This window comes from Colias croceus, chromosome 2, assembly GCF_905220415.1.
Source record: "Colias croceus chromosome 2, ilColCroc2.1".
NCBI lineage: Eukaryota > Metazoa > Arthropoda > Insecta > Lepidoptera > Pieridae > Colias > Colias croceus.
Genome location: NC_059538.1, coordinates 4,927,618 through 4,947,360, shown reverse-complemented (window position 1 = coordinate 4,947,360; position 19,743 = coordinate 4,927,618). Strand labels below are relative to the sequence as shown.

The following is a 19,743-nucleotide window of genomic DNA, read 5'->3' as shown; positions in this document are numbered from 1 at the left end:
TCATCAAGGAACTATAATAAATGTTAAAAGGAATAAGCTGTGTTATCATCGATTGAAACTTTCGGTTATTACAGTGATTTATTTGAAACTAAAAACTTTTATAAGGTTTTGCTAAAGGTTGTTATTACAAAGAGTTTAATGAGAAAACTTATTTTTCTTTCAAACGATTTGTTCATAAAATGATGAGGATTTATATATATTTCTTTTAATCTATGTTATTTTATGAAGAATATTTATCCTTGTGTAGAGCTATTTTGGTCTGGAATGTCTCAAATATAATATGTACATAAACAAAGAGTACCTAAAGAAATCAATACATATGTACCTATTCAATAAATGTAGGTACTTAAAACATTGTAAGTAATTAGAAATTCGAAATTCCTTTGATGTGACTCAATAAACATCAAAAGGTATTGCAACAATGGAATGAGAAATTAATTAATTTTCTGATTTAATTTGTTAGAAATTGAAGGTGACGGAATTGTTTCATATGTCCTTCAACTAAATTATATTAATTATAAATGGGAATACGATATTATAAATCTAATATAATTTAATTAAACTCTACCCTTCTAATTAATATTATATCTATTATTTAATATTTAATTCAATATTTCTATATAATACAGGGAATATCTATAAATTATGTAATGTTTGCTTAAATGTTTGTTTCTAATTTATATGTTTACGTCATCTACAAAGGCGGCGAAAATTTCCATACCTCGCAGATCGTCACCCCATAAAAAGCTCTCGCATAATATTTCATTTTATTTTTTTCACAATCATAATAATAAGGTAACCCCTATAATATTCAGGCTCAACATGTATCTGCGGATAAGTTCGGTAAGTGAGCGCTTATTACACCTGCTTCCTATACCATTAAAATAACTTTATAATCTTCTAAACTTGCTCCGCGAACATTAAACTACATGCACGTATGAAAATTGTGCTCCGGAAAGTTTTTAGCTTACGTAAGGTGTTATTGAAACGAACTTTGAGTAATAGTTTACGTACAACTTTTTACCAAAAAATAAACGTCTTTTTATATCATAATACCTTACAATGTATAACTTTGAAACACGTTTAATTTTAATTAATTACTTATTCATTGATTTGTAAGCCAATTTATTGAAAATGAAAATGTTTCTTTGCAAAACATTTTCATTTTTAATGTATCAGAGTTGAGTTTACCCTCGAATTGAATATGTAAGACCCATGCAATCTAAATTTCATTTTTTCAAATATAAATTTAATAATTCATATTTTTAATTAACTAATATTCAAATCCCTAGAATATATTGCAAAAAACTTAATCTCCATCATAATCAATTTGACACAGCGAACAAACGTAGGTATTTTATTCACTTCCGCGAAATCTTTTTCAAAGAAAGCAATCTTAGTAATGAACCTCATCGGCATATTCAACGAAGTTTCTGGCTTAAATCCTCAAGCCGAAGGCCTCACCTGACTCTCGGATTATTCCGTGCTAGCGTTCAACCAGCTTTGCGGGATTAGGTCACGTCCGTATCTGAAAGTAAGTATCGCTCGTTTATCCCGCCGGATCCCTAGTTTGTTTATGTACTACATTTGGAAAGGAACGCTTATAGGAGGATTAGAGATGATGAGAACCAAATTCGGGTTAGCATGTTAAACCGAATACGAACCTTTGTGTTATTCTGCCTGTGGGTGTGTTGAATATTGATGATGTTAATCATTGAGCGAATGCGAACACGGTGAATGTATAAAGTGGGATAAAACCAGATAAAACTAAATAGTAAGAACTTCTTTATACTTATCAAAATATATCTAAAAAAAAATCATTCTTTCATTTCTTGGCACAAAAATCAGAAACCATAGTTTCAAAACTAGTCCAAACAGCATAGAGCACACATTGTTTCAACTAGTTCGTCTACGCTTTAATTTTTTGTACCTCGAACAGTATGCTCTAATAACCAATTAAAAATGAACCATCAAAGTAAACTTTATGTAGATTTTCATTATTAATATATACATATTATGTAAACGTATGTAAATATTGTAAAGGAATACTAAATAAATAAACCACGTTTCCAGAAACTTTTCTGTATCCCATAATCACGAGATAAAGCTAACTTCCCATGTGGTGTTCCGTAATCCACCAGAAACCACAATTTCCTTTAAAGTCGCTAACACAGTTGTAGATGAGAGTGTAAATATTCTTATGCCGTGAGTGTACTTACTGCTTAGTGTGGGTTTACTGTAACGATATTATTTGATACTCACGTTTGAGAGCGAAAACTATTTGTGCATTGAAGTGGTCCGCTTGGGCATAGATGTAAATGCACCATACAATTTGTTATTTCTTAGCGAATATGGAATGTGGACCCTATAGTCGTAGACACACAAATTGAACTCTGTACAACCACAATTCAGACAATTATTTTTTTTATGTTTTATGTTTAGGTATGTTTGATCTAGTTATTTCATATTCGTTCATTAGCAATGCGTATTAGCCTAATGAACTGGATTGGACTGAAGGAATTTAGATATTTCACTTTTATGAACTTTTTGTTATTTTAAAATTTGAAGAAGAAGTCAGCGTTGAATCTGTAAAATATTCTTTGTAAAAACTGTCCGTGTAATAATTAAAAGTAATTTTCAGGGCTTACTAGAGTCCTCTGGCCGTAGACTTGACATAAGCCGCTAGGAGCGAGGATAAATGTGAAAGCTTTCTGAGCTTATCGTTTCGCGTAAGGAGCTAATACTTTTCGGCGTTTGACAAAACGATTACTGGGAAAGCCTATCTTTTACGTATATGGCTAATAAAATATAATAGGGTAAACGCAGCTATCAACGACCCATCGAAAATCTGAAGGTATTACCGACCTATAAAAGTAATTCGAAATTTAAACGTTTCCAGAACTATTCTAGCTATAGGTAGGCAAAGTTATACACGAATGTATTACTTGAGCATCGTATACTTTAACGTTAGAGTGAGTAACTGAGCAAAAAAGAGTTAAAATGCGTAAGTTGCTGCGGGGTAGCGTGGAAGCAGGACGTGTCGTACTGTTCCGTTGTTCCTTCGGGTAAGTACTGTGAGTATCTTTTTAAGACATTTACAAACAAATGACATCTATACTTTAATTTATATTACTAAATGTCAATGCATTTAAGTGTCAACTTTTCATTTCTTACAACATTTTATTAATAAAAAGTAATTTGAAACGATAAAACTTAAAATTAAAATGGGACGGTGTTAGCTTCACCAGTTTAAGCCGCGGCAGGTATCAACGACCCGTAAGTCGGCAATGGCAGCAACGTAACTTTTTGTTTTATTTTCTTTTATGTTATTATATCACACTAACACAAGTGGTTTTATGGACCAGTTTAAATCTAAGCTATGAGTCTTCATAAAAATCTATTAGCGACTAAACTTTTTTGTCTAGTGTTGTGTCTTTTAGCGTTGTCAATTTATACAAAGTTATGATATTTTCGAGGATCCCTATCGAATAGTTACAGAAGTAAATCGTTGTTTTTTTTTGTTTAAACAATATGCATTTGTTCATATTTTGTATGACATTAATCAATTATAATCTATTTTATAGTCTGATGATCAAATGAATTAAAATAACCATTTTTTTATGGGTCGGTAATACAATTTAGGGTTATACTTACATACTTTAATACCGACCCATGTGGGTCGGCAATAGCAACTATAGGAAGCTATTACCGATCGAATATAGATTGTTTAGTTTCTCATCTACAAATTCAAATTCAAATTGCTTTATTTGCAGAATGTAGAATAAAGATGTTTGTATATACAGATTATATTGATCCTTAAACATTCTGCTCGTAATTGAGCGTGCAAATATATTTTTATTACTTTTATGACATAATAGGTGCCTATTAAAAATTATATTTTTAGGTTAAATTTAAAAAATTTAAAAAAATTATATTTTAGGTTTTTAGGTTAAATTAACATAAAACATATAATTAGGTATATTTTTTCCAGAAATATGGAGCCACGAAAGCGGCGAAAAGTATTCAGTAAAACACAACTCGCCGAAGCAATCAATCTAATAGCATAACGAAATATCCTAGGGTTTGAAATCCTTAATTTAATATATATGTACATATATTAATAGTATTATGTTGATTAATTTAAAAGTTTATAATTATTTAGTTCATTACTAAAAAGTACTCATTTGTTTTATTAAAAATAACTACAATTAAAAAATACGAATATATTTGCATTTTTATTTCATTTTATTAAGATCGGTAATCATCATCATCACTAGCTTCTATACATTCCATTGCTGGAAAAAGGCTTCCTCTCACATACGATCGGGAATAGCTGCATAAAAATCGTTAATAGCTTCACAGCCGTTTTTATGGGTCGGTAATAGCAACAATCGACTAAGTCACATTGTAAATTATTTTTTACAAGATAATCCTTTATTAGAATGTATTTGCTTCAATAAATACATTTTTTATACATAACACTAGCATATAAAATGAAATTATAAATCTTTAGAAGAACCAGTATACTTAAAAAATATGATTGATTTTGAAATTGCCTTAGAGGGGTCGTTAATACCTGCGTTTACCTTACAATATTTGATTTATAATCGTAACTATGGCCGTACGCCTTCATACCCGTTACGCTTTATCTTGTTTTTATCTTTATTGCCTTCATCTTTACTGTGTACCGTAAATGTTGTTTTTATGTCATAAGCATTGAAATCCAATAAGACATTGTAAACAATTTTATTAACTTTGCATTCAAAGCTCTACATTTAATTGAAAACTATGAACAAAGAATAAGGATCATTAAAGAGCAGATCAAATAAAAGGAAACTTTAAATTAAAACAATTTATAAAATTCAGTAAAATTCAATAATTTTCTATTTCACAATCTAGATCGTACAATTCTATTCAAAAAGACAAATAAAACTACTATAATATATTTAATATAACTATTCAAATAATCCGATTCGCAATCTTTTCGAATAAGCCACGAGAGTTTTTGACTTAGCTATCTTGAATTTACATAATTCACGTTCATTCGTTTGCTTCAGAATTTCACTGCTTTTTCTCACCTGCAGCGGAGTCCGTTTCAACGATATCTTTATTACGATGCAGATTCTCTAAGCTGGAGCCATGAGCACCCTTTAATTTGAACGGCGCTGTATTGTTAGCGGAATTCAATTACTGACCGAACCTGAATAACTTTACTCGTATAAAATTTATATAGAGATGTTGAGTGGCAAGCGATGCTCAAATATAAATGTGGAAGATTCACCTGTGTTGTTTATCATGGCGACCTATATCATGTGATTAAAATTTATTTGTAGGTAAACACGTTTAATTATACAGACATTGCATTAAATGGCTAGAATTCTGTAACTTTCAGGCAGGCCTGCCGCTACATAATTCTATCTCTTAATATATAAAAATCTCGTGTCACAATGTTTGTCCTCAATGGACTCCTAAACCACTTAACCGATTATAATAAAATTCGCACACCATGTGCAGTTCGATCCAACTTGAGAGATAGGTTAGTTTAAATCTCAAATCGTTTTAGAGAAAGCGGGCGAAGCCGCGGGCGGTAAGCTAGTATATCTATATATCTATATAGATATAAAATTATTTTAATTAAGTTATGCTATAGAGTATAGGTAATTAATCAGTAAAATATATGATATACATAAGTTCAAAAACCTTGTAAATTTATTTTAACGAATCAATCAATATTCAATAGTAGCAAACACAAAATGGCTATGACACAAAATACATGAACTAAGAATTTCTTTTATGTAGACATTTGTGTCCTAACGATCTTCCGGGGCTTTCAATCACTTTAAGTCAAACATTTACACAATCTTTACAAATTCAACAACTATAAAATGAAATGGCAATAAAAGGAAGACGTGAATGAGGGAATAATCTATAGTTATATTGTAAAGAGGCATTATTACTTGCAATGACAAACGAGATTTAAAGAGATATTTAAAGAGAACTTTAAAAGCTATATTTTATATATCTAATAATAAATGACGCAACGAACCATAATGATGTAGGTAATAACATTTAACAATGAAACAAGGTTTGGAGAGATCAAAAGATTTACTATAAGTTTGTTACGTAATTTTCAATAAAATAAGTTCTAAATTCTGAGATCTTAACTGACCTCACTTAATTTAAATAAGTTTGTTGTTCCAGTAATTAAGCAGCAGAAAACAAGTTATATGTACATAATATACATATTATATATTTATACGAGCAGTGCGATACAATTTTACCCGCTTCCGAAACCACGGCCAAAAACTTATAACCCCTATTTCAACCCTCGGGGGATTGATATTCGTAAAAGAGTATCCTATGCTCGACCATGGGCAAACTGGTTATTTTCATTTCAAATGGTTACAATTTTTCTTTCCATGCAAATTAGTGCTACGCCTTCTGTGCCCTGCCATACCACGAAATATTTTCCAAGCGTAGATTTCAAAAGAATTAAATTTAAAACTAAATTCAAACTGACGTTACTTTGAAGCAGTAAAGCCATAAAATAAATTTCAAATGATGTGCTATAAATCCGCTCTCAACGATAGACATCCTCCGAAGCTATTCAGGCTACACTAAGATTTATAGGAAAATAGGAAACTGCGCGATTTACATAGAAAGTATAAAATGAATTTGTGTACAAAGTATCTTCTGTATAATATCGTGTATAAATATTATTACATTATTAGTTATAATTCTGAAATTGCAAAACGACACAAAATTATTAATGGGATTTTTCTTTTAACGTTAAGCTCAATTTATTCCTAAAATATTTTTTGTCTGTTTTGTTTTCATACGTAAATCGCTAATGGGCTATGAATCTATACATATAATAAATCTGTAGAAGGGTCAATTCTGTACATTGAAAATATTGAAAAAATAAATAGCAGGGGGTGTTACTGGATCGATACCAAACCCAAATATGTGATTAAAAAAATTTGTGTCTGTCTGTCTGTCTGTCTGTCTGTCTGTCTGTCTGTATGTGAAGACATCACGTGAAAACTAACGGTTCGATTTCGATGAAACTTGGTATAATTATACCTTATTATCCTGGGCGTAAAATAGGATACTTTTTATCCTGGAAAAATACGTAGAAAAAAAAATAAACTAAAATTTTCAGTTTTATCCATAGACGTTGTTCTATACCGCAGTGGATTCAGCGCCGTAACATGTAGCTCCGAAAGTCGGATTTGGCTTGAACCGTTTGCGTCACACGAGAGCCGCACGATGCCACGCCTGCCACGACTCCTATATAAGGACTGCGATCCGCGCCGCCGCATAACCCGTCCGATTAGGGCCCTTCTGGCCTCCTCCACTCAAGCGACAGCTCAAGCCGAGGTTCGTGGTCCCCGTCAAGGGGGGACGCCCTTGTGCATGTCGCTACCAGGGTGAACCTTCAGTTCACCCCCGCGTCCGCGTTAAAATGTAGAAGCCCTTCTGGCTAACATTGAGAAACACCACACAAAAAAAAAAAAAAAAAAAAAAGCCGCCGCATAAAATTTATGAATTTTGATGCGAGCGGACGTGTCCAGTGTGGCGAGCGGTCGTTCTTATTGGAATAAAATATATTGTATGCATAATAATAATAATTAACATATTAATATTGTTTTCACCGTAAATTGGTTTATTCATTAAACTCATAATTCTCTCTGTCATCTCATTTCATTGTATTTGTAACTATACATATTATAATAAATCTGTAGAAGGGTCAATTCTGTACATTGAAAATATTGAAAAAATAAATAGCAGGGGGTGTTACTGGATCGATACCAAACCCAAATATGTGTTTAAAAATTTTTTTGTCTGTCTGTCTGTCTGTCTGCATCACGTGAAAACTAACGGTTCGATTTCGATGAAACTTGGTATAATTATACCTTATTATCCTGCGCGTATAATAGGATACTTTTTAAATAAAATACGTAGAAAAAAATTAATCTTTTCAGTTTTATCCATAGACGTTGTTCTGTAGAACCGCGAACACACGTAGCGTATTATTATAGGCCTAGCCGTATTTGGGTCCAATATATATTTATAAGATATCATTGTCAGAGTTACTCAAAATGAAGAAATAAACCATCCACGCGAAGACCGACATCCGCGCGGACGGAGTCGCGGGCGGAAGCTAGTTTTTAATAAAGTCGATGGAACATTGGTGAAGCGTGAAGTTGAAGAAGGTGTTATTTTTCGTCGCACGATACCTACACTAGGCCAAGAACGGAAAGCTAGACTTAAAAGGTAAAGCATTATTATTTCCATTATAAGCACTACGTAAGGTAATAAGTAAAATTCCCTACAAACAATCTTGAAATCAACATTCATATGGCATTTGATATCGCTTAATTACGATGTTAAACAACTGTATAACTTCTTGTAAGTGCGGTGAGAGCCCTCGCCACTCACTCATTGCCTACAGCGTTTGCAGAACCTCAACTGAAAAGCTTCACAACAGCCCTCGTTGAAATATGTCGTATGATTCATTATTAATATTACAACTCCGAGTGACTTTGACAATTTTCACACTCGCGAATACGAATATTAAAATGTGGAATTTAATTTTAATTTCGCAAGACGTAATTAAACTTTTGTGAACAAACAAAAGATTTTCTGAGAAATGGGAAAGGGTGTTTTGTGCTTATTATTAGCTACATGTAATCAAATATGATACCTATACTATGACTAGAACGTAGACTATTTATCTGTGAGATATTTTTTTATAACTTATATAACATTATAATATATAGTAAGGTAGGTGTGTCAATTAACGCCCTCTGTTAAATAACGCCCGAACTTCAAAAAACCCACTTATATTCAATAGACCCGCATCTTACCTCACGCACAAATGAATTGCACCAATAGGAACGCGCCTAGCGCGGTTGCGTAAGTCTGGAGTCGCCATCTTTGCCAGTAGCAGCTTTCGTTTCAAGAGCGTTAGACGTGCACTGGCTGTTATAAAAATTTCTTCTAACGAAACTATAAGTTTTCAGTTGTTTTTGAGTTATTTCTTGGATTATTTTCATACTTTGGCTAACCACACTTCATATTCTGTAAATATTTTCAAAATGATTTACTTAATTACTTCAAAATTTAAAAAAAATGTCAATAACGCCCAGTCGCGTAATAACGCCCAGTAAACGGACCTTGGGGCGTTAAATTAGTTTTTTTTTGTTTAAAGTATGGTAGAAGATTACTAATATTAACGTTGATTAGTTAAACTAAAATAAAAAAGTATAAAATCGTTACAACTTGAAGAAACAAGTCACTTTATGTGAGTTACGAATTTTATAGTTTTAATACTAAATTTTCTTTCGTGAGCTTCTTTTATTTTTAATAAAGAAATTTTATAACGTGCTTTTTATATTTTACTTAGCAGAAATTCTATAAGAACGTATTTTAGGCACACACAATTTTCTTTCATAAACGGGCGCTATTTAACACAGTATTTCTATAAACGCCCAAGAAAAGGTTTTTAAAAAGATGTCTTTATGTCATGAAACATAAATAGTTTCACGTTTTAATTGGTATTTTTCGGTTTAGAAAGAAATATCAAACCTACTCGTCGTCTGTTTATGTGCTTTAAAGTAGTTTTAATAAATAAAAAATTAGATTTTTGTTAGGCGGGCGTTAATTACCTCTTTTACTATAATATATTCAAATTGTACATTTTTCTCTTTCATGCGAAGTTTTCACAACATATTTTAAGTACCAAAAGATACATTAATTTTAATTACAAGAAAACATTAAAGTAGGAGTAAAGTTGTATCTTTAAAACCGCACCGCACTCGAGATAGTCCTTAATATCACTCTAGGGGCTTCTCGTAGTACCTGCGAAGTTTAAGACCACAAAGCGAAAATTAATGACTAGGATTTTACAGTCTTATTGGACGAATTTTTTAAATTACGAAACACACTGACTAGAAACGTTAATATTATAATATTTCCATTCATTCTATGATCATTTTTGCAGTATCAAATTAGTGAGGTTTACTTACTAAAGTATACATTAGGAGTTAAAGAATTAAATTCAAATCCAGCCAAACAAGAAATAATCGAAATATTTTTTACCGTTGGATTCGTACAATCCAAAATTAGGCCCAAATCTCGGCCAGACTATACCACGAAAATGGGTCAAGTAGCGTTAAAGAAAATTCAAATTTCAACCATACAAAACGTACTCTAACAGCTGAACAAAGCACGGCAAGTACACTACAACACAAATTGTGATACAATAAGTGCCCACGGTACAAACTACACTTTTCATTGGTACCACAATTGTTACTAAAAGGAAAGTTACACACAGTCGCTAACTTATCCTCAATGTATACTTGTGTATTCCGCATCGCATATGTGCTCATTTTACTTTTTTCTTTAAACTATAGATTACTTCTTCCAGCTTCCCATACAAATACAGATATTACATGTATGAATATTGTACAATTTAAGTTGCTCTCTTTACAAAATTTCAAGGGATTAAATCGGAGGCCTTTCATTGCAATGCAATGGAATTTCATTACATTATAAAGATTTTCTTATTAGCAAAGGTATATCTACAGACGTCGTTAAAAAATATACACCATACTAGTGACCTAAATCACAACGCAGGTATCTTTTCGAATACCTGTACTATTATATTCCAAAGATTCACGCAAGAGATTAACCAAATAAAAGCACAATAGAAATTATTATTTACGTGACGCACGGAAATATTGGATCATTGTATGAATAGGAGATCAGCGTGGAATCGATAGCGTTAGCCGTGAATAAGGTTGCAATTTTATCATCCGGTTGCCGGCCTACCCTCGTAACTTATTATCTGACGACCCATTCAAATGAAAGCTCTTCGTGACGACCATTTTGTACAACCACAAATCTTTAAACATGTCATATTACACCTATTTGGAGGGATTTAATTTGTTTTAATTAGCTTTTTCATTTATAGAGATGTTGCAGTGTTATTTAAGACTTAATTTGATAAACACTTAATTTTGTTTTCTCACAATACCCACCCTACATTAATACTTTATTTAAAATACATATTATGTATATGTAGAGATCTTGTGTTCAGTGTGTGTTCATTATAATTTATCTTTTCAAACTTATGTAGTACTTGCGGCCATGATTTAAAGAGTTCACTAATGTTATCTAAATGATCATCTAGTCAAACCAATCAAATTTTATGCTAAACTATGAAATTTTACAAGACTTCTTGTGCATTTGAAAAAACTGAAAACCTTTTGATGATAAAATCGCTCTTCCGTTTTAAGGTTAAGAACTCCTTGGTATTATAGCTTTTCATACAAATGTTAAATTACTAACGCTTTTCAGAGCTCTTGTTTGGGTCAACAACAAGGTCTCAAGGCCTGTTGGTCACGATCGGACTGATAGAGCACAGCGCCTTCCACGCGCCTTCATCATACAGCCTTGCAAAGTTGCAACTATCACTTATTTAACAGAAAATATATTTTTTATGTTAATCACATACCTACATTGCTTCAAATATATATGTCGTGGTCATATCGTAGATTTGATCATTTCATGATATGAGTGGCCATTTCACGAAATGGTCGCATATCGTGAAATGGCCAACATAGTTTGATCAGATCGTTAAATCGTCAACGTTTCACGATTTGGTCATCCACATTTGGCCAGATCGTATAAAATATAAAGAGTCCATAAAATATTAAAAAAATTCAGAATAACTATATTCTAAAAACTTGTTTAATGTCATTTAAGTTAGTGCCGCGGCAGCGGCCGGCGAATGCCAGAAGCGAATCGTTTTTGCAATAGAAAACAGTTAGGTTAGGTTAGGTTAGACTTTGATAAACAACGCACGAGCCGAGCGAGCAAAGCGAGCGTGCCGCAGCAGCGGCCGGCAAGTGCCAGAAGCGGATCGCTTTTTAAAAAACAAACAATTATAATAATATAGTAGTAGTTTCTTAAATTATTTTATTTAAGTCGCATTTTTTCTTAAATACATATAAGATATCCACATTTTCCATAGTACTCGTACCTCTTCGTCGTAAATTCTTTGCTATGACTTTCTTCATAATATTGTTATTAAACGAATTATGAAGTTTTTAACTGCGAATAATTTAATTTTCGCCAGCGGCCGCCATCTTATCACATAAACACAGAGCTTGCAGCGCCTCTACCAACGATTAATGTAACTATTTTACGATATGATCAAATAATTTTGGTCATTTCATGAAAAAACCGTGCGTTAATTGGCCATATCGTGAAACGATTTCTTATCATTGATCTGCCCAAACCACATCATGATGTGGCCAAACTAAATTGGCCATTTCACGATATGCGACCATTTCGTGAAATGGCCACTCATATCATGAAATGATCAAATCTACGATATGACCACGACATATACATGTATGTTTAGCTTTTAATTTCGTTAAGTAAAATTGAGTAAAATTAATATTTACAATATTTTTCATTTTATTTAGTCTATATTTAATACATTGAGTGTTATGCGCTGTAAAAGAGATGAGTCAATATTGACATTGATATGATTATTTCAAATCAAATATTGGTAACAAATTTCCAATGTAAGCGCGTTGCTATGAATTTAGTATGTAGTTCTATAACATATATACTATTCCTTATAATATATTTATCCCGTAAATCCATGGGAATGACCTACACAAATTTTAGAGACTGGAGAATAATAGAAATATTAGCTGAAGAACATCCTTACATTGTGGCTTTATTGAGTAATACAAAAAATTACACATGTACAGGAGTAATTATAAGCGAACGTGCAATATTAACATCAGGTCGTTGTGTCTTCCCCGAACCAACGTTTGTCGCAGTTAACAGTGCAGTACTCGGGAAAATGACAAACGGGAATAATATTTTCGAAATTGCATTCACAAGAGCTCACGAAGATTATATGTACGAGGTAAATGAATTAAATCAAAACATTACACGGATGCACAGCAACCTTGCAATTGTATTTACTGTCAGAGCAATACTTTTACAATTCACTGAAAGTGCCATTTTGGGAAACTACTTTGAGTCCGAATTGAAAAATAAGATACTATCAGTAACTGGGTACGGGCAATTGAAAAATTCTGACTTGGCTATCCTGCAAATTCAGGAATATAAGCAAGTAGCTTGTTCGAATCCCAAGTGGTATTACTGCATTTGTGGTACAGAATACTCAAGTGAAATAACATACGAATTGCCATTCGGTGAGGGTGCGCCCATTTTCTATGGACACGAAGTTGTTGGAATTACAGCGTGCCCTGTAGGGTCCCTGAGTTTGAAAGAAGACGTTGATTATAATATATTTACAGTAATAACACCGTATATGACGTGGATAACAAAAACACAATTGGAAATAGGCCAACATCGTGACAAAGTACCTCGTAGTAAAGCGACAAGCATTAACAAACAGTCAATTTATAATTTTGTTTTATTTTGTGTTATTAAATACATCATTTAATATATTTTATTACTTTTTCTTATATGCCATTCTTGTTTGAAGTGTAATATGAAATTAATAACGTAAAAGTTGATTACGGCTACATCAAGCAAGATAAAAAATGTCGTGAAAAACTCATAAAATCAGAAACGTGTTAAATGATACATTTTTCACCAATATACAAATGAAAATGAGCAATGCTTTACGATAATAAATGCGAGTTCTGAAGTGAGTTTAAAAATTATCGGAGTGTGAATTTCAATGGCCATTGAAAAAAAATTAATACCTAGAAGCAAATAACATCATTCACAACAGTTAGTTGATTTTTTGCATTGTTAGGTGAACTGTTCCAATAATAATTTCTAAACAGGGTAAGAAATTATGAATAACTAATTTTTTGTTTTAAAATACACTGGATATTAAACGTAGAACATTCGTCAAGCTTTAATAAAAAATGATCTTTGACATACTCGGAGATAACATGCACAATAACATTTGCTTTTGATAAATTTGTATTTCGCTCTCATTGTATAAGTCTCTTCTAAATATTAAAACTCGTAAATATGAATGTTCTTAAGGATTTCGTGAGAAAAATGTCTCAAGTTAAAAAGTGGGAACCTTTAAAGCAAGTTGGTATAATTGGAGTGCCATTTGAGAAGGGACAGAAAAAGTACGGAGTGAGTGTGGCTCCAGCGGCTGTGCGGTCGTCAGGGTTGATTAGTGAATTAAAAGAAATCGGTAAGGAGAATCACTTAACGATACATTTACATTTAATTGCTACTATTATATATTAAAAAAGATACCTACTCGTATAATAATGATCAATAAATAATATCCTCTTATTTTTTTTTTTAAATCTTTATTAATTTTTGAAGCAGGAATATCATTGTTTACCTTTCATTTCGTATCAAGTAATTTTAACAAACTATCCAATTGCATTGTGCAATTACGTACCTATTAGAAGAACCATAGAACTTGTAATGAACATGTTAACCATAAAATTAAAATCTATATTCCATTCAAAATTCCTATGACAATAACATACTTACATACATAATATTTAAGTATGAATTCTATAATTTTATTGTTGCGTTCGATACCTTATAAATTTTATTTTAAAACCCTTTTCATTAGATGGCCTTAACATCAAAGACTACGGAGACATTGATATACCGGCAAGTCACGAAGATGTGAACGTAGATAACATGGTGTCTCTACCTCTTGTGTCTGCCTGCAATCATAATGTTTCGAAGAAAGTGTCTCAAGTGCTACGGGACGGGAGACTTGCTGTTACTATAGGAGGAGACCATTCCATTGGAGTAGGTAGGGTAAATATTTAAATGAGGGTATATTCGTTGTTCAGACGAACATATCTATATTTGGAAATACTTGAAGCACTACATCATTATCCATAGTACCTATCACGAGTTTAGTAAAAGTTAAAACAATTTAAGCAGAAACATATTATTATGCCTATATGCTACACTTATTATAAAAGTATAGCGATCGTACTTCACAAACACCCGCCTACAAATAAGCAAACAAGTCTCTAGCTCTAGGCGATGTCATTTCAATAGGTACTATTTTCTTATTATATCACAATCTCTCATCAAGCGAAGAATATAATATTAATTCTCATAATAGAGACGTTGTTAATATATTAATTATTTTATAAATATATTATCAATATAAGAAATCTTCAGCTTAGGGCTAAGCTCTATTCTAAGGAGAACCTTTGGTTTCTTTGTACGATTTATTAATTAAGAGAAAAATACTTGGATGATTAATTATTTACTTTTTCAAATACATAATAAGTTTGGAAAACTAATTAAAGCATGTTTTATTTTCATAATGTTGGTAAAGTACTAAAGTAATTTCTTATATTCGTACATTGAAAATTTAAAAATAAAATTCTGAAAAAATTACTTTGTATTTATAAAGAACCTAACTATTATCATTCAATTAATCGCAGCTAAAAGCCTAGCTTCGGCTTTGTCACAGGTCTTTGTTTTATGCCTTTTTCTCATGAGTTGCTCTTTAATTTATACGTATAATTTAAAAGGCATGTGACACATCGATAAGTAAACGATGTAATGACGTAGCCAGCAAGACATGTCAACCTGCTATTCAAGCTGACATTCCATTACCAAAGTACCTAGCTGACTCGCATTTCGTAACAGCTGACTCATCCACATCTTATGAGCCTTTCATATTATAATATTACATCGTTACACTACTGCTATTATAAATCTTACTAGATTATAAAAAAAAAATGTAACATAATTAACTGTATTATAGAATATACCACAAGATATGCAATGCCTAAGTAAGGACTCTTAATTCATAAGTGGAAAAGACCAATTTATTAAATTCTGTCAGATACAGGTCTAGCCAAAAGTCACTCAAATTAATGGAAGCTTTGAACCCCGAACAGGTTACTATTTTTGTACCTATTTGTAACCCTTTGTTGGAGTTATCTGAGTGCTCAATTCATTATGTACTTACTTTAATACCTTTGTAACCTCTTGTAACCCTACTTTGCTGGTGATGTTGAAAATTTATTGAATACCTACCTTGCTAAAAGTAATCAAAATAGAAAACTCAATCATCAATACAAACGAATTAGCTATTTTGGAAGAAACCTTTTACTAGATTTCAATTTGCGCAGTTATTTAGGTACCTATTTTTGTTTTAATTAAAATGTAAAAAACCTTCTAGTTAGATTTATAACCATATTTTTCTCAATTTCAAAACAATTACTAAAAATGATTTCCATTACATCAGGCACAGTAGACGGGCATTACAATGTGAACGAAGACATGATCCTCATCTGGGTGGACGCCCACGCGGACATCAACACAAACAAAACTTCCGAGTCGGGCTCGGTGCACGGGATGCCCGTCGCACTTCTCGTGAAAGAGCTATCGGATTACTGGCCTTATCTCCCTACTATGGACTGGCAAGTTCCCAAGTAATATAAATATTGTCCTTTACACAATGAATTTGGATTTAATGCATATTTTGTTTAAATATATTTCAGACAGCCTGTTGTAACCTAAATACCTATGCCTTATTGCTATTGGTATTTGTTGGTATATTAAGCATGCGTCCACCAGATACTATCTAACTTCAAATTCAAGTGTACGGTTACCTATTCAGTATTCACCTTTCCTAGCAACTTTAAACGCGCGACAATAAAGCGCGTGAAATTTCCTTTTTCATATTCTCATTTTTCTTTTTTCATGAAAATGAAACCTTTCAAAAGTTTTGAGTTTGTTAATCTTATAACTAACTATGTTTATAGTTATGTATCTAAAATTATTTCTGTCTGTCATCAAAATTAATCGAAATCTGTTCAACACTTCAGGCATAGGATAGGACAACGTCGCTTATGAAAAATGAATGAATGAAAGAATGAATGAGAAATTTTGTACTGAGAGAAGGAAATATACCTACTTTACAACCATCTGTTATAGGTAGGTATAGCGAGCAATTTAATAACAATTATTAAAAACAACGATTTATATTCCAGATTTTCCATAAAGAACCTTGGTTATATCGGACTTAGATCTGTAGACCACTATGAAAGGTTGGCTATAGAGAAATACAAAGTGCCTACGTTTGCTATGGAAGATATTGAAGAGTAAGTAATTTACTAGACACACTACTGATTTTACTGTTACAAGTCGGAATAATTTATTAAATAATAATTAATTAAACTATTTGCAGTCATGGTATTGAAACATCGATCAACCATATTTTACACGTTTTGGATCCTGGCAAAGAAAAGCCCATCCACGTAAGCTTCGATATCGATTCCTTGGACGCGCTGGAAGCACCAAGTACTGGAACACCGGGTAATTTTATTTACTTCTTAGATTTTATTAAAAATTAATTCTCTTCCTGCTAAGTCCCATTTCATGAACTCCATGAGAGAACAAATAAAGATTTTATCAAAGGTAAATAAATATCTACTGCACAGTTGAAAGTATGAAATAAATTTACAGGCTTATATTCTCTATTGCGTCACATTTTAAAAATCATGACGCTATAAAGATATTACTTTAGTACCTATCTAAATTCTAAAATACTATCTGTATTTTGCAGTGAGAGGAGGATTAACTCTACGTGAAGGAATAAAACTCATGGAAATTATTCATTCGACGGGCCGTTTGAGAGCACTAGACCTCGTGGAAATAAATCCGGCGATAGGAAATGACTCCGATAGAAAAAGGACAATTGAAGCAGGGCTATGCATTTTAAAGGCGGCGCTCGGATTTTCAAGGCGCGGCACGACCCCGCGAGGCATTTCTGACTTGCCCGTGCAAACGCATCACAATAAGTCTTAATTCATATTCTTATAATTTGTTTCACTAAAAAGGGCTATGATTATATGCTGCACATATTGTTTGTACTTAAATTAGTTTATATTGTTAAGATAACGTGATTGTATCTTTTAAAGAAATATATATTATCTAACTACTCCACTTATTAATTAATTGATGCATTTCAATATATTCCATGGGCGGTTACTCTGTCTATAAGATGAACTGGCTATAATTATTATTCTTTCAAAACAATGACATGATATCCATACACGCAACAATCATTATTTATAAGCTATAATCTAATATATAAAATTCTCGTATCACAGTTTTCGTTGCCATACTCCTCCGAAACGGCTGGACCGATTCTCATGAAATTTTCTGTGCATATCGGGTACCTAAGTATGAGAATCGGCCAACATCTATTTCTCTTATGTAGGTAGTAGGTACCACGGGCGAAGCCGGGGCGGACCGCTAGTAATATAAAAAATCTTCACTTTAATTAATTTTATTAACTTTTCAAGCTTGCCGTGTTTCGCAATCTATCACATGGTGGTAAATGGAAGAAATAAATAAAATTTGAACAAATACTTACATATTTAAATTGAACATGATTCTTCGTTAACTCTGTGCACGAGGCAGAAAGCCAATTGGCGGAAAATATTGCATTTAGGATTGAGATAAGCAAAAATCTTAAGAGCAAAAATATCTTATGATAAAGATTGATACATAGCACTATTGAAGAAATGGATAGTTTTTCCTTAAATAAATATTTAATTTTATTTGTAAGTATTGAGGAGGTAACATCTACTTACATGTTTTCCTTCTGGTTAAAATATGTCTTAAAATATTTAGCTCTCTTTTGACTTCATTTTCGAGTCTATACCTACCTACTAGTTACTACATACTAATTATTTAAATTAAACTAAGCAATTCAAATAATAAAACATAAGTTGCTTAGAAAATCAAAAGTATCAACGACCTAAATTTTGGCTTTACCTCTATAATCAAGCCGCTCTTTTGGTGTGAGTTGACCCTGGAAGAAATAATTCCTTACTCGATTAATAAACAACTGAATAAATATGTAATCCTTACCAAAAGAGAAATGGATGTTCAAGTAAAATCAACCTTATTTACATTTAATTAAGGTGTATTCACAATTCCCACGGGTTAAAAACTTTAAGTTCTTTTTTTGTCCCTGGTCTTGTTGTTATCTTGATGTTATTAAGGCTTTTCATAATATAATATCTTTTTGTTAGTATCAAGTTACCATCACTACCGACAGAAAGGTGAAGGCCAAAAAAATGTGTGCGTGTACTAGTGTACACAAGTAAGAAGTGAAACTTCTTTATGATCTTATTTTTCAAAAAATAATTTACTTCATTTATTATAAATATGCAACTTTACAGAAATACGTCGAATCACGCGTGGTAGGGATAATAAAAAGATGGCCCGTAACGAAAAAATGTTACACTAATTTTTTTTCCACCCCCCCATAAAGAAGTTTACCTACTACTACTTCCTATGAATACTGTCTATGTTCATTGTTCCTAAAAGAAAATAAACATAATCACCATAATATAAGTACTTAATGATTACAGATATTTTGTTCCCTGTTCAACACCAGTCACTCGCTCCAACCTATCAGCGAAAATGGAGAAGACGAAATCAAAATGGCTGAAAAATATTATGCGAATATACCAAACATCGAATCAAAGTACATAATTAACGAAGGTCTATCCAAAACGATAACCAACTTATTTAAAGGAAAGATAAACCCGTTTCCACTGTATAAAATTAGCCTTACAATTGACCCCAAGCCAGTCAAAATACCATGGACTTTAAATGGAGCAAGTAATTCCAACGATTCCTTCTACCACAAGAAGTATAGATACGTGAAGATTAAAAAATCCCCGGTTGCATTGAATAAATAAAACAAAA

At 32.2% G+C, this 19,743-nt stretch overlaps 1 protein-coding gene across 1 annotated transcript; it reads left to right on the top strand.

The window, feature by feature from the left end:
* The first annotated feature begins 13,993 nt into the window (after window positions 1–13,993).
* LOC123699564 (arginase, hepatic) lies at window positions 13,994–17,976 on the top strand. The gene is made up of 6 exons (XM_045646546.1): window positions 13,994–14,215; window positions 14,612–14,800; window positions 16,262–16,448; window positions 17,010–17,120; window positions 17,207–17,334; window positions 17,585–17,976. Exons 1-6 carry the CDS (start codon window positions 14,041–14,043, stop codon window positions 17,824–17,826), a joined length of 1,032 nt encoding a protein of 343 aa, XP_045502502.1. The 5' UTR covers window positions 13,994–14,040; the 3' UTR covers window positions 17,827–17,976.
* Window positions 17,977–19,743: the final 1,767 nt, after the last annotated feature.